The sequence below is a fragment of the Pygoscelis adeliae genome, unplaced genomic scaffold (assembly GCF_000699105.1).
Source record: "Pygoscelis adeliae isolate BGI_AS28 unplaced genomic scaffold, ASM69910v1 Scaffold367, whole genome shotgun sequence".
Taxonomy (NCBI): Eukaryota; Metazoa; Chordata; class Aves; order Sphenisciformes; family Spheniscidae; genus Pygoscelis; species Pygoscelis adeliae.
Genome location: NW_008825149.1, coordinates 685329 through 701216, shown reverse-complemented (window position 1 = coordinate 701216; position 15888 = coordinate 685329). Strand labels below are relative to the sequence as shown.

Here is a 15888-nt window from a genome sequence, read left to right as displayed (position 1 = left end):
GCAACTTTTAGTGAAGATCCAGGAGTGTAAAAAGCTATCTAAGGAAGTAATATATAGTTGTTCTTGTTATTAAAGCCCATGTTATACAGAATGCTGAATGTCTTCCATCCTGTACACATTCATTGTCTTGCAAAAGTGACTGATAAGGATACATCCTAGCAGTAGTTTGGTATACCACATTCTTGAACGTGGTTACCTGAATGGACTTGTTCCCCGGGCAAACAGGACTCAGAGTTACCAAGTATGTTTCACGTCTCCTAAGAGGCTGGAGATGAACACAAAGCACAGCAAAGACAAAAAGCAGTGTAGATGTCTCTGCTCAGAGTGGGCTTCTTTAAGCATAACCTGCCTTTGGAAAAAAGCCCCAGGTCTTAAGAAATCCCTGCTATGTAGCTGAATATAATGAATGCCCAAAGGTAATAAAATGTGCGCAAGTGCCAAGTCTATTGAAGCTGTTGTGCAACCAGGAAGTACAGTTCAGAAGGAAGTGAAGGCACAGACCTGTCCTTCAAACATGAGGCTGATCAGCATGCAGAATTCACCAGCAGCAAACTCTTAGACCCCCAAATAACATCTGTCCTTGTAGGTCAGTAATTAGGACAGAATAACCACACATCCAGAGTGGCCAGTGCAGTCACAGAGTTTTAGTCTCCCATTTCAAAATAGCAAAGAAAGTCTTTGAGGTGCTGTTTTGTTCCAGACTTTAGAAACAACACAGCAAACAAGGGAAAACATCCTTTGACTTTGGGCCAAAGAGTTTTCTATCTCCGTTTCTCTAGCTGCAGTCCTAAGGACTCGGCTGTTCTCTTATAGCCTGAGGAAAGATGTGTCCTCATATTCGGTAACCTAACCCAGAAGGGATGCTTCTGGGAACATTTTCTGGCTTTGTGGTGGTCTGTTTTTTTTTTTTAACTACATGAGGTAAGAGGCATCCCCTGAAAGAATGAGAGATGGGCTTCAAAACACTCTGTCTTATTACAAGAGAGAAAAGAGTCTGAAGTTTCTCTGTCCTAGGTGAATGCCTTAACCATACAGCTATAAAGTAGACAAATGTCATCTTGTCTGGTGAATAATTATCATAAGTAGGAGAGCTTTTAACAGAAGAGGCTGCTAATGAGCAAGTACAGGATTCCTAGTCTGGTAGTTAAGGGCATTTCAGAAATCTGAGCATCACTTGCTCTCAGTCAGATAAAGTGCAGATTTGCAAATGAGTAATGCCTACAAGGAAAATGATCTTATTTGCAGTCAGACATAAAAGATTTGCACACCTGTCAGACAAAGAGCGGGGGGGAAAATCCCAAGTTACCAGAAGCATTCTGTAAAATCTGACATACCTGGTCTGAGAATTGGGATTTCCAGGATTGGACACTGCAGGTGAGAGAGACAGGATAATATCTAAATTAGCATGAAACCTTGGACTAGGTGTGAGTTATGCTGTGAGGACTTTAGGTGTTTTAGGATCAGAACTCTCCTTTTTTGAGTGTATTATAGTTATTGCAGTGCTTTTGTAAGCCTGAATACTCAGCAGCTATTATCAGCATTCTTATAATAACTTATTTCTCTTTTTTTCCATCTATAAAATATATGAGAAAAAACATTTTGATTATGAGAAGACAAAATCTAAATTGAAGTAGGCAGTTCTAATATGTTTTGTGTGAAAAACTTTTCGATATTATCAGTTTGACCCCATTCACAGCTTGGTAAGAGACTAATTCCTTTTATTTTGTCCCGGATAAGTTCCACTTTCTGGTTCTTGTATACAAGAACGATGTTTGAAATACTATTTGAAATGCAGTAAAAGATGTCTAAAAAGAAAACCAGTCAGGAAGTGGGCTTATGCTAGTTCCTGGAGCAGGGCAGTATGCCAGATGGGTGTTACTAGAGAGAAAAATTATGTAGCACTTATATAAGTCAGTCTAGATGTTGAACTGTGCCTAATTTTTGTTTAATTGTCAATACATGGAGATTAACATTTCTTTCTCATCTGTCCTGGCAGTACTTCAATGCTGATCTAGATGTTTTATAGGAATGTCCTCTGTTCTTGCTGTATATTTCCATAAGGCAGTGCATTTTTTGCTAGTAAAATTACATTGCAATTGATGCCATCTGTGTAAAAGCCATATATTTCATCATAAATAGCAATAAGACCACGAAAGAAAATGTAGAAGGAAAGTTACATTACGGCTGAAACCATAATATAACAAGTATATTGACATCATTTGTTTAGGAAGTTTATTCAACAATCAGTCTAATTTTGTCCTACAGAAACTATTACGGCAGATATGCGAGACAAAATTTCAATCTGACTCTAAGATCCTAGGTTAGCATTTAGAAAAGCTGTGTTTGAACTTCTGCATGGAATATGTTGATCCAGAATAACTGGTGTGCAAGAAGCAATAACACCATTCAGGTGTTCCTTTTCCTGCTCTTACTTGGAGAGCTAGAGAGCCCGCTCTCCTACTGTGCCTGTGAAGCTAAATCAGTACACAGTTGGTACCCGCCTCCACTGGGTGGCAGCCCAAGCTCTTCTCAAGCCTGAAAGCGATGACTCTTTAGCTGAAAAAAACAGCATCACCCTCACATCTCAGCACTTTGTAAAACTCATGAGAGTTTTCGGTAGACCTAGTGAGTCAGGTGTTGGCTCCTTCATCCTCAGGGACTCTCCGATTACCCATAGCAAGATGGTCTCTCTTCTGCTAATGGCACTTCAAAATGCAGTTCCCATACTGTGTTTTAATTAGATTATGATTAGTTCAAGCAAACTGTGTTTTAAAATGAGGATTTCTGAAATGAACACATTCACCATGAACACTCGCTACCTACAGAATTCATTGGAGACATCTAATGGGTTTAAGTAGCCTATCTGGAAATTAGGGGGAAAATCACGTACTGTGTGCTGCACATAGCCTTATATTTTAAAGCATGCTGAAGCACCACTGAAGAAAGTGGATCTTTACAGCGGTGAGAGATAGCACCTTTGATCCTCTCTTCTAGGAGGCTTATGCCTGTGGCTGCAGTCATTACCGTTGTCTGCTCAGCTGCAGTCTTTCTAAGTCTCATAAGCAGGGTCAGTACACGCCATCCAAGCAAGAAAGGGACCGGTGTGCCTCTCTTGCTCTGCCTCGTGTGACACTGGTGAGGGATGCACTGCTAGGACTCCTTCCTTTCAGCCAGTGAGAAACGAAGGTCACAACTGCTTCAGGTGTCAAGAATCCTATGGCCTTTTCAAGATGGTAAAGAGAAATTGCAGTGTTCTGGCCATGCTGCATAAAGAGCAGATTTCCTTTAGATACCTGAAGTTTTTTCTTTCTGCTGGACACAATTTCTCCTTCTTCTCTTTCTGATAAGTATAATAGATTTTTCAAAGAGTTGCTTGGTCTCACTGCATATATCACATTTTAGTCACTGTTTCACCACAGATTAGTGACATAATACAGGACAGCAAATTTTACGGGATTGGTGTACAAGCAATATTCCTTTCAGTAGAAGTATGTTAGTTTAATCCGCGTAAACTTGGGTTATTTCAGGCCTTTTCATAGGTTCCTTTAGGAAGATTACACTGTTTTGCTCCAGAGGATAAATAAGGTAACGGATCCTTTTTTCTATGGACAGGCCCAGTAGACTCTGTATTACTGAAATAAGATGCGAGCTTTGGAGTTGGCCCTGGTTTGACCTCAGAACTCACTGACAGTGAGTCAGTGTGCTAGCAGCTTCAGAGCTGTGTCATGCAGAAAGAGACATTGTATACCACTTTTCAAAGTCTTTTCCACCTCATATACTCAAACTCAGCACCTGAGAGATTTACGAAATCAAACCCAAGCAACAATAACCCGGTAGGGAAAAGGATAATCTCCGAAGAACCTATCTGCACTTTAATCTAGCGCATTTATACTGAGGTTAGTGACTCAGTTTGTGCATCTAAAAGTCCTTGAAATGTTTTCAACAGAGTTTATTTGGAGATTTCCACTGAAACAGGTGTTTCATATAAAAAACATATAAATGAAAATGAAAGTTACCTTTAGTTTCACAGGTTGAAATTTCAGTTCTGAAATAGAGGTGTTTCTTATACAGCTGTCCTCAGGAGTTTGTTGTTGTTGTTGATGCAATGAAGCTACAATGAAAACATCCTCTTGCACTAGTTTATTTCTTGCTCTTAACAGATGGGAAGTATCAAAGGTTTCTGCATCCCTTTAGTGATGTAGGCTGCCTCAGAGCCCGGTGGCTCTCATAGTGCAAGCTGATGTAGCTGACTGTAGCCCACCAGGAAAGGTAGAGCTCTTCATATTTCCTCCTTAACCACACAGGAGACTTCTCACACCCAAAAGAAGGATACGTCATTCCTAATTTCTAGGAGTGGTGCCATGGGCTGTGAAAAACTCCAGCCAGAGCAAACTATAGACCATCTTTCTAGCAACAGAGGTCACCATGGACATACCACCAGTGACTGCACTGGCTCCCTACTGTGAATGCAGAACCTCATTTGGTGGCTTTTACTCAGCTTTGCACAAGTTATCTGGGAGTTTCTGATCACATCTGTGATGATGATTGCTGACAGCATTTTGAGGGAACAGGCTCTCAAACAATAGGATTGTGGAGGAGTTTTCCTAAGAGTGAGACCTAGGCTGTAATATTTGCTTCTAAGAGAAAGGAGAGTGAACATGGACCTCAGTTTTATCTCCAGAGTTTTCAGAGTTTTCACACGACAAGTCTTCCACCCAGACAAGTCACTTGATATCTGCAATGAAATAATGCAGCATACCAAGGGGAAGAATAACCTTTCTGTGCCGGTTGCTTTGTAATGTGGTGTGTTGTGAAAGAGTTTTCTGGTCTTCTGTGGAAACCAGCTGTACAACCTGGTCTCTGCCTGCGTTCGAGTGGGTCTCTGTCCCTCACCTACCTCATGAAAGAGGGTTGTCAGAGTTGATTTTTGTGAAGTGCTTCACAATTGCTACCTGACAGATGCCTAAATATGGAGCATGGTTAGCACAAAACAGTGACTAAAAGGACCTTAACAGAACCGGTTTTGCTTTAAAAATCTCCTTTCTCTCAGCGCTCTGTGTTTTAATGTTCCCATCTTCTTTCCATTTAATCCTCATCTCATACCTTTTGTTTCTTTTCATTGGCCCTTCTGGACAACTGGTTTTGGGAAAGCCTTTTTACATTTTTTTTTTCCTCGCTCTCTAACAGATACCATCATCTTTTAAAGAGCAGCCACTCCCTCCCTCAGCTAAGTACTATCTTGGCAGGCAACTAGGGAGGAGGAGTCTTCTTTAAAAGGCTTTGAAATTGTGTTGTTAAAAAATATATAAATAAAGCAACAAACCTTTTAATAGGGCTTTGAACAATCATCCCTTTCATTCCCTTATGGCCTATTGTGCTTCTGGCTTTTTTATTATTTAGTGTGCATTAAAAAAAAAAATCCAAATGTTTTATGTTAAGCCATTAAGAGTTTATTTGGGTTGAAAATAAATAAATAAATGTGGTGCTAGCAGTTGGGACTGTGAGCACATGCACAGTTGCCTAGCAGAGGCAACCTATAGGAGGCACATCAGAAGGCCAGAAAAAGCTTCAGTGAAAGACCAGAACAAAAGCATCAGCAGCATTTGTTTCTAGCTAAGTACTTTTGCATGAGCCTGACTACTGGAGTGGTTTACCCAGCTTTTATCCATTTCAAATTCACCTCGCACCCCCCACCCTTCTCTGCAGCATCACCCCCAACTGTAAGTCATGTCAATTACATGGAAAAGGAGGAAGAATGGGATTTTTAAAATGTTCTTTTGGTTTATGTTTTTTAAGCCACCTGATGGGAGAATGTGATGGGTTGGTATCCAACATTGTTCCTGGAGTTATTAGACACCTAACTAAATGTTTTTTTGCATAGCCTGCCTGGCTTTTTTTGTGCATTTAAGTGCTGGGTATATTTTGTGAATAGCCAGAAAAAGCATTTTGTTTCTTTCTTTCTTTCTACCCCCTTCCACTTTTGTTTGCCAACTCTGCCTGTCGTCCACAGAGAATTCTGCAGCAGGCTGGTGATTGCAGCTAGGGCTCCTCTGTGTGTATAATTAACATCAATCTTGCTTGGTCTCTTTTCCCTGGTGGGACTGTTGGGGAGAGAGAGAAGAGTCTTTGCCATTAAATGCATTATTATGTTCACATCTTGGTTCCCATGTGACCTACACTTGGCGAATCAACATCAAAACTTAAACTTTCTAACCCTCTTTCTCCATGAGACTGAAGTATACGGTAATTTTTGGAAAGCACACATATAGGTTGCTGTTGGTATTGTTAAAGAATTAATAGATTACAAGAGGTAGATAGGAGGAACTTCTGAGAATCTGAGCTTGACTTCGCTGTCTCAGTTTTGAGACTCATAAATAAAACAATCTGATACTCCTTGTTAAGTTGAATGGAGCCACTGACAGTCCAGACCTTAGAAAATCAAGGGAGAGGTGTCCATCTCCAACCAGGCTCCAAAGGAAGGACAGTACCTAATGGGTGCCCCTCGATTAATATCATTTTATATGTGGGGCATGGAATGTCAGGTTGCAAATGACAGAGAGAGCTTCTAGCACATGTAATCTGAGGCGCATCAAAGCCATCAGCACAGAAATGTACCCACAGCACAAAAAAAAGAGAACACGAAACTGTCTCCATAACACAGTGACATTTTCACTTTTTGCTCTTTTTGCAATGGTATTACTGATTTGAACAAAAAAAAAAATAGGCTCGTCTCTTTCTCTTATAATAGTATGGAAAAGGAGTACGATCTGGACACAATTCTAAAATGCTAGACTCCTTTAACTCATGTAGTTTGGTGTGAGTTAAAAGCAAGGTGTACCTTTCAAAATCTAGTTACAGGATCAGTAACAGAGAAGAGAAAATCAGTCAGATATTTGGACTTAGGAGGCTTAATGTTCTGTGGACCTTGCTCTTGCGTACAGCCTTCGGCGTGCTGGTTCTGACCCATTCAAAAGTAGGTAGTGGAGCTCAGAAAAGGCTTAAGAGGAAGACTTAACTGAGGTCTTCCCAGTCCGTAAAACAGGGATTATAAACTTTCTGACCTCATGGTGATACTGTGAAAATAACTAACCTCCTGTATACCTTTTAGGAGGCCGGGCATGTGTTCCTAAGATACAGATAATTAAATGGAACAGTGAGGTCATTGGGAAAGAGGAAGAATATATGTATACTGTTCTATAACATATTACTAATTTTAATGAGATGAGAAGAGCTTATAATGTAAACTTGGAATAAAAGTAAAACAAGTATACAAAGATCAGTGGACAACTTCCTATTGGCTCCAGTGCTTTTTAAAGTCTACATTAAAAAGCAACTGTTGTAGTATCTTCAGCTATTATGGAGAAGTGAAGGTTCACTTGATCTCTGTAAGTGATTACTTTTGGAGAATGGTACTGCTTGACAAGGCACAATTGCAGACTCTGACCGAAGACTGGATATTTGTTGGGTACCAAGAAACAATCAATCACATTTGTTTTAAAAATCCTGAGGGATACTTAGACAATTCTACTTGCAAGATCATTCACCATTCATATTTTAAAGTCATTATTTTCAAGTATTGATAAAAGAAATATAGCTAGGTAGTTTAAAGTTTTGTGTATTTTTAGAAAACTTTTACATTTTTAAAAGCTATACTTTGTCATCCAATTATTGGTCATGAATCATTCAGTTGCTAAAGTATATCAGCAGTTGAATGTCCTTTATGTCACAGCTGGAATGATCTTTATTCCTGGAGTAAAGATTTGGGAGAACCTACATCACAAACCTGTAAAATCTTATAAAGGTATTTCCCTTGGGATAAGATCAGAATACACATTTATGCTGCAGAACCAGACCCCAGAAAACGAAAAACAGACTAGTGTTTATTTTACAACATAATGTCACCATGTCTCATGTTGTGCTCTCACAAACATACACGGCAGGTGTTTTATAACACCTGTCTTTTAGACCTTTGAAAGCATAAGAAAAAATATTTACTAGGAAGTGGTAAAAAAAATGCGAGCATGGCAAGGGCTGCCATGTAGATAAGAAAGAAGCATGGTTTGGACTGGGTGGCAGAAAAAGGATTCCAACACTGGTCTGACAGTTAAAGAATGAAATTACAAAGAGATCAATGAGAACAATTTTTCATCTTTCCACATCTGGAAATAGTTGTCTGTGATTTATTGTAAGTATAAAGAAAAGCATTTGAGTGGCTTGGTGTGAGCAGAGGCCAGTGGCCAGTACTGGAAGCGCTGGGTCTATATGGTACTTCTCTTCCTATAGAGAGTTGAAGAAATTTCTGCTTCTCTGCCAAAGTGTGGCTTTGTGAGTAGTGGGATAAGACTTTTCAAAGAATAGATGGTTTTAAAATAATGAAAGTGGGTGGAGAGGGTTTATATAAAGTAGAAATACTTGAAATTACTGAACTGAAATGCAAAATCTAAAGTTCCTCTGATTTTTAGAGCAATCCCAGATTGCTTTAAGAATTCAGTTTTATAATGAGGCAAGATCATAAAGTTGGGTCAGAATCCCCACTTTGAGTTTTGGGAATACTGAACACTTGAAACTTGGGTACGGCTTTTATAACTGAGGCCTATTTCTTTAATGAACCAAAGCAAAAGACTTGCCACAGGTGTTTTGAATTTTGCTGGGTGCAAACCAGGGAAAGCCACTGAGTTTCTTTGTTTCTGTGATGGGTCTCTAAAGAAGACGACGACTATGAATTAGCTTCTGCTGCTTACCCTGGCTCCAGGGTTCCAAATCTAGATCCTGCGCTAATTCCAGATGTTCCTTTCAGATCCCTTCTGGAAGAAAATGAATGTTATAGTGAGCAAAATATCATGCAAGTACTAGAGCAAATGCACCCGGTAGACTACGCCAAGACTGAAGTTCTGAGATGATAAAGCAAATATAGCTTAATGTTAAGACAGAGAAAAAGTAACACCCGCCTCCTCCTCCTCCTCTGCACACACACACAACTTGTTTACAAAAGTGCCTTGTAGTGACTGCTGGTGGTGTCACTCCGTCCCATGCCCCAGAGCTATCACCGGGCCTCATGGGAGATGTGACTACAGCATCGGACATGGGACTGTTTGTTCACTCACTTTCTGTGAAGAGAGTTTTGAACTGTGTTTTGAATAGACAGCATTTTCTTTGTGTGGTTGGTAAATAACACAGAGCAAAGTTAGTCAGCAAGTTGCATAGCTTCTGCATTCTGATTCTTTGGAGCCCTTTTGTACCAAGCTTGACAGGATGTTTTTAACAGAATGTGACCTCACTGGGATACCAGAGGTAAGGAAAAAAGTTATTGGGGCTGTTGTGGAATATTTTGCACAGAGCTGACCAAAAGTATTGCTTTAAAATGTCTCTTGGAAAGAAGATGGTTTCATGGTGATCCAGTCAACACCTTGTTCAGTGAAAATCAATGTCTTTCACTCCTTCGTAAGTTATAGGAAGTCTTAATAAGATTTTCTGTTTCCCACTTACGGAAAAAGACACTGATTTGCAAATCTCAGAACAATTATGTACTTGCTCTAACGTGTCGAGCAAAGGCCCAGTTCTAGTGACAGAACATCAAAATGTTTTCTTTCTAACACAGAACAGAATAAGCAGATCAGTCCCAGTTGTTCATCCAACTCCTAGAAGCAGCAGTGCGAGAATCGGAGTGGTGGCAAACCCAGCAAGACCAGGCGACAGCGACCTTCTGGACACCCGTACTCAATCACTAGGTAAAGGTAAGAAGGAAAAAAAAAAAACCAAACCAGCATCGGTGCGTTTTCTGGGTAAGATCATGTGTGGGTTTTCATCACAGGCATTAAAACTGGGGCCGCCGCTTGTAGTTTTGCTTGGAGGTAGAGCAAAGGGGGCTGTGGTACCCTGGGGGATGCGGGGCTGTGCGGGCACCCCCCTCTCCTCCCTCTGCTGGTCAGCGCCGGGGAAACGCGGCCGCTGGCGGCGGGGAGACCCGGCACCTTTCTGCCGCGGTGGGGGAAAGCCCTGCTTGCCAGCGGCTCTTCAGCGTTTCTTTAGTGTTTTGCTCGTGGTTCTAAGCACTGACAGCATTAGGAGGTGGTGATGCAAGGTTCAGCGGCGGTAAAAGAAGAGAGAGAAATCTGAGTGTTCAAAAAGTCAGGGGGAGATGATTAAAAAAAAACCCAAACCACACACAGATGTAGTTCAGATATTAATTTATACAGTATAAAAATATTATAGATCCATGCTGAATGATCTGATTTGTTTATATTCATGATCTACAGAGGGTTTTTATGAAAAATGAAAGAAATATACGTTATTGCACAAAATAGCTTCATGAATAATAGGTATCTTACTGTTCTGAAATTGAATTAACAATATGTGATCTGCTTTACTATGTATACCAACAGAACAACAAAGCTTCATTGTTTTTGTGGTCAAAAATTGCTGTTATTTTCCAGCCAGTACAGGTGACTTACAAAAAAAAAAAAAAAAGAAAAAAAAATTGTTTGGAGTCACTTGTACAGCAGTGAGAGGAAATGAAGTTCTCACGATATGTAAAGCTGTTATTCATACTTAAAGACTTGCATAACAAAGAATTCTAAAAATAGGCCTTTAAAATTGGAAAGTTTTGAGTGCTGCTGACAATGAAAGTGCTCTTTGGTAAATGAGGATGGAAAAGTTTGCTCATTTACTTATGACTAACTAGAGTTGCTCTTTACTGTAAGGCACATAAAGAACAAGAGATTTGTTTTTTCTTGTGATCAGTTAGAAAGTGGATGGGTTGAACTTCATTTAGTAGTATAAAAGACGCGATGAGTGTGTCACTGCTCCCAGTAAGACAGGGTAATGACTTTAGCTTGGCAAAACATTTACAGTGATACTTTTATAATGTCAAACTTGCTACTGTACTTTGATCCACCGGCATGTGGTAGATAAGCTGCCAGCTCTGTCCTAATTAGAACAAATATTTCTTCTGAAGAAGCTTCTAGAGGCAAGCGTGTTCTCTGAAGCAGAAGTCTGTCAAATGAGGATGATTGAAGATGATGAATTTATAGTCACAACTTTGGTGTTTGTGTTGCAGTAATACTTCTAGTCCTCATCATGGGTCAGATGTTGGGTATTGTACAATACAAAACCAGATTTTATATACCAACCAGCTAACGATGCAGACATGAGACAGCAGTTGAATAAAACAAATGTGGTAAATTATTCAGTCATAAAAAATACACCCAAAGTGTTAAGATGGAGTTTTCTGATTTTAATATCTTTCTACAGCTGTATATGTACTTTTAGGTTTTTTTTAACTGATGATTTTTCATAGTGTCTCATCCGCTACAGGTAAACTGCCACCAATAGTTGGAAGCTTGATCGCTTTTTGACCTTCAGTCAGGGAGAAGTTGGCAGGGTGGGATACAGTTTACTTTATCCCTGAATTTGAACAAGAGAGGGCAAAAGTTCAATAAAAGTAAGCTCTCTAATATTTATGAAAGCTACAATGGATAGACCAGTAGAGGTCAGTACAGAGTGCTGAAATGGAAGTGGAGTGCCAAAGCTTTGTGTATTTATGCTCTACTTTCGATCTTTAACTTTTCCTTTAAAATGTGGTAAAGGCTTACAGTGGCTTATAGTGATTATTCCTGTCCTCTTCGAAAGATAGATTAAAAATACTTGGGATAATATGATAATGACAGACTGCTTAAACAGAGTAATTTAAGGAACAACATGCATTTTGTAACATGTTATAGCTTGCAGAGAGATGCTGAAACCTTATTTTGTGGAATTGTTGTTGAAACCAATGTGTAATACTTATTATTGCACAATATATTGCAGTGACAAATGCATCTAGCTGACGGTTATGTTGCAAAAAATTAGGAGAAAGAGGATAACTTTTAGGAACTAAGTTTTCACATACTTGAAAGTAAAGTAACAAAAGAATTTTTCTCATTTTAGGTAACAATTTTGGATAATTATCACTAAGTGTTGTTTTAAAGGTCTTTGTGTATATACACATATATACAGAGGGAGAGAGAGAGGAGAGGCAGACAGTCTCTGTATATAAAGTTGAATTATCTTTTGTTTCACTTTTTAAAGCCATTGTTTGCTCGTGGTTTCCTTTTGTGATTTAAAGCAAGGAAAAGAATCACCGCGTATAGTCTATGCATGAAAAGATCCTTCAACATATATTAGCTGCAAAAGCTCATCTCTGAAAAGCTTCTGTTCAAGCTGCTTTCTGTGGATCTAGAAAGGACAATCTGCCTGTCCCCATTCTGTTTCCTTGCAGTTTAACTAAGTACTTTGAAAACTACCTTGTTATTAAATTGTAATTGTTGAATATTAAAGAATTACCAAAAAATACTTATCACCAGATAAAGATGGTATGTTCTACTTTGATTTCAATACTGACTTACATCTGCTGTCTATGAGCTTAGGGAGAAATTTCCCTAAGTATATTCAGAGAAAATAGAACTATACAAATGGGGAAAATTTTTGAAAATCCTCTTCACTTGTTCTGCTTACCTTTCATGCTCTTCTTTAAATTGATTATGGAGGCATTGGAAACCGTACTTTCTTTTTATGGGCTTTATTGTGCACTTAAAAGTGACAAGTACTAGACAGAGACTCCGCAAGTCTTTCTCACAGGCACTTGTGTTGTGTACCATTAGAGCCAGATGGCATAAGTGTGAACACAGTTCAGAGGGCTGTAGGAGAGGATTACTGCAGGGGGGGGGGGGATTCCCTGATAACTCTAACAGCTATCAACAGTATAAACTGAGGTAGGAAGGAGACAGAGATGTCATAAACTGCTATTGCATATCTGACCCGTAATGTTTTTTCCACACTTTTGTCACTGTAACATCACATCACAGATCTTGCAAAAGATCTCCTTTTACAGGTGTAGTGTAAAATCCTGGTTTTGGCGAAGTCAGTGGGAGTCTTGATGTTTGAAGCAGTGGTGAGACCATGAGCTCTACAGGCTTGTTTCAACTTTTTTTTCCCCCTGAGGCAAAGGAAACTTAGAAATAATCTAACTTCTTTAATAACACAGGGTCCAATCTAACAGTGTGGCATATGAGTGATGGCATGTTAAACTTCCATTTTGAGTCCAAATTTCTTACCAAAGGCTTGGATTCAATTCCATTCAATTCAGTTCAGTTCTTCTTCGTTTAAAGGGAAGTGGAGAAACAACTTCTAGTACTGATTTCACTCTTGGCTTTGACTGTATTTTGAGAAAATAGGCTTGAATCCGAGAGTCAAACCCACCTTCTTTCCCCAGGTAAAATTCTGATGTCCGTACCATTTTGGCACACAATATTTTCCTATTGCCTTTTTCACATCTTTCTCATTTTTTGTTGGGTAAAAAGGGTGTGAGAAGTTGTATTTTGCTGAGCCACAGCTGAACTGTTCATTTACAGTAGCTGATATTCTTCATTAGTTGTTGTTGGGAGGGAGCCCTCCTCCTCAAATGCTTTTCCTGAAAAGTAGTGCAAAGGTTGAAGTTAAGGTGATTCTTATAATACTAAATGCTCTGGTTTTAACTAGTCAGTGTTGAAGTCCAAAAGTCCAAGTATTTCTACTGCTTCAATTTTATTTGTTTACATGTTAAATTTCATGAACATCTGGTCTACTTTTTTTCTGTAACTTATGGGATATAAACCCCCAAAATTCAGGTACTAAAATAATGTTGCTGGAAATGTGTAGTTCAATCAAGTATAATGTTATGCTAGAAGTTTGTTATTCTCATCTGTATCCAGAACAAAGATAGAAGATTACAGCAGAGCTGTTCATGATTAAGGAACAGAAAGTCTATCTTATCACTGAAGTTCTCAGTCTCTTGGTAAATTAATGTTTGACATTTTCTTGATTGTGGTATTGTATTCATACACTCTTACAGTTATAGTAACATTATATTCTCATTTTGTCCCTCTTTTCTGATGTCTTTGATTTATTTGTTTGCTGGTTTTAAAAAGTTCTTCCCTGCAAAGTAGCTATACATAGTTAAATTATCCTACCACTGTATAGCTAGGTTTTATGTTTGTTTAAATCAGAGATAAATTTCTCCATTCTTACTGTATGCATGTACAAGGGTGACTTCCAACATTTTTGCATTACCTGATATGGAGGTATCTGTCATTTAACTATAAAGCTGTGTGTTCTGTTTAAGCACATATCAAAAAATTGTGGGCTTGAGTCCAGATGGGACTAGTACTAATTAAGTCAGTGGTGATCAGTAATTAAGATAGCGGCACTAGTGAAAATCTCTTCATATAAATAAGGAAACTGTGACATTTGCACCAGCAACTGAATAAATTAAGGTTCCTTACCTGTAATTACATTATCAATCTGCAGATTGCAAAATAACCTAAAATAAATTACAGCCAATAAATTAGAATCATAAATGTAGGCAAATAAATTGTAATTTCAAACATTCCACAGGGAGAAAAGAAGACAGATTTTTCAACTCTTTCAGGAATAAAAGGACAGCCTAAGGAATTGGTATAATTCTGGGAAATGTACTCTGTATCACAAGAAAACATCAATATACCAGTTTCATTTTGGTGCTTCTACGATTTTAGTGAAGCATATCTATGGAGGCAACTTTGTTTCTAAGGTGCTTAAGGGATCAGAAATAGTGCTTTTCCCTGACTATATTGGATTGGATGCTATAGCTGGGTTTGGTTTTTTTTCCACTTTATCCTGGAGTTCTATTAGGAATTTGTTACCTGTCCTTTTCACTGTGTAGCTCAGGTCAATACTAGGCTTTTCTTTTTCATTTCCTCACTTTCTTATATGTCAAGAATAAACTTTAGACTCCAGTGTGTCCTTGATATTTTTCACCTCCCACTGAAATAAATAGGATGCTGAACCCAAGTCTTGAGTGTCATACATATCCCCGTAACAGAAAAAAACTGGTTGTATGGGGTGGCCTGAGGCTGAGGTGCTGTAGCCTTTATAATGTCAACATTAAACCTGAGGTATAAGTGGAGTTAAGGCTTTCTAGAAACTCTGAAAATCACTTCCTTTTCATAGAAAATTTCTCAATAATTTATCTTATACCTGTGTATTTCTAAGAGGTCAATATTCACACTATCACCTTAACTGTAAACCAAATAAATGTGAATTCATTTTTTGTAGCACATATTCATGATTATGTTTACAAGCAAAGTTATTTCTGAAGACCTTTATGTTTTTAACAAGTCTCTTCTAAAAGCGAATCTTATGTTTGGCTCTACTGTACAGAATAACTCTTTTATGAACAAATCGTAATACATCAAAAAGGTTTTCTGTAGTGTATGTTTGTGATTACTCAATATACTGCAAGGGGATATTAAGAATAGGCTTCACAGAATAGAAAACAATTAACAAGTACATAGTCTTACTTTTTCCTTTTGTACTTCAAGGGCAAATCTCAATTTCAATTGTATGCACTAGGTTTTCCCAACACTGTAAAAATACAATGAAAGCAATGCTATTTGACTACATTATTTGACTATTCTGTGGGGGTTTTATTTTGGTCCAGACAAAGAAATGTGCCTTGCTGAAAACTTTTTATCTATGTTTATATATATTGTATTTTTATCAAGACACTCATATTTTATGTATATGTATATGAGTATATACAGAACACTATGGAATTTGTACTGGAAAATACTACTTGGGAGCTCATTAATATTTTTTATGATCTCAACGAGTTCATATTGACATTAATTTTGTTCCAGGAATTAAGATGTTAAACTTAAGAAAATGTTTGATTAAAATTAGATGGAATATGGATAAAAGTCTTAAAAAATACTAACTGTGGCTTTAAACAGCATGAAGCAGAAACACGTCATTTCCTATGAACCTGACTCACAGAAATATTTTATCTATTTTTCTCAGTAATAATTTTATTAGTAGTGCTCCTATAGAAGTGTT

At 38.3% G+C, this 15888-nt stretch overlaps 1 protein-coding gene across 1 annotated transcript in view; it reads left to right on the top strand.

The window, feature by feature from the left end:
• Nucleotides 1-9252: 9252 nt before the first annotated feature.
• Nucleotides 9253-15888, top strand: part of ST18 (suppression of tumorigenicity 18, zinc finger) — a 173988-nt gene continuing 167352 nt past the window's right edge. Inside the window, exons 1-2 of the mRNA XM_009328314.1 lie at nt 9253-9291; nt 9599-9734. Of these exons, the coding sequence (XP_009326589.1) occupies nt 9253-9291; nt 9599-9734 (175 nt within the window). The remainder of the gene's footprint in view (nt 9292-9598; nt 9735-15888) is intronic.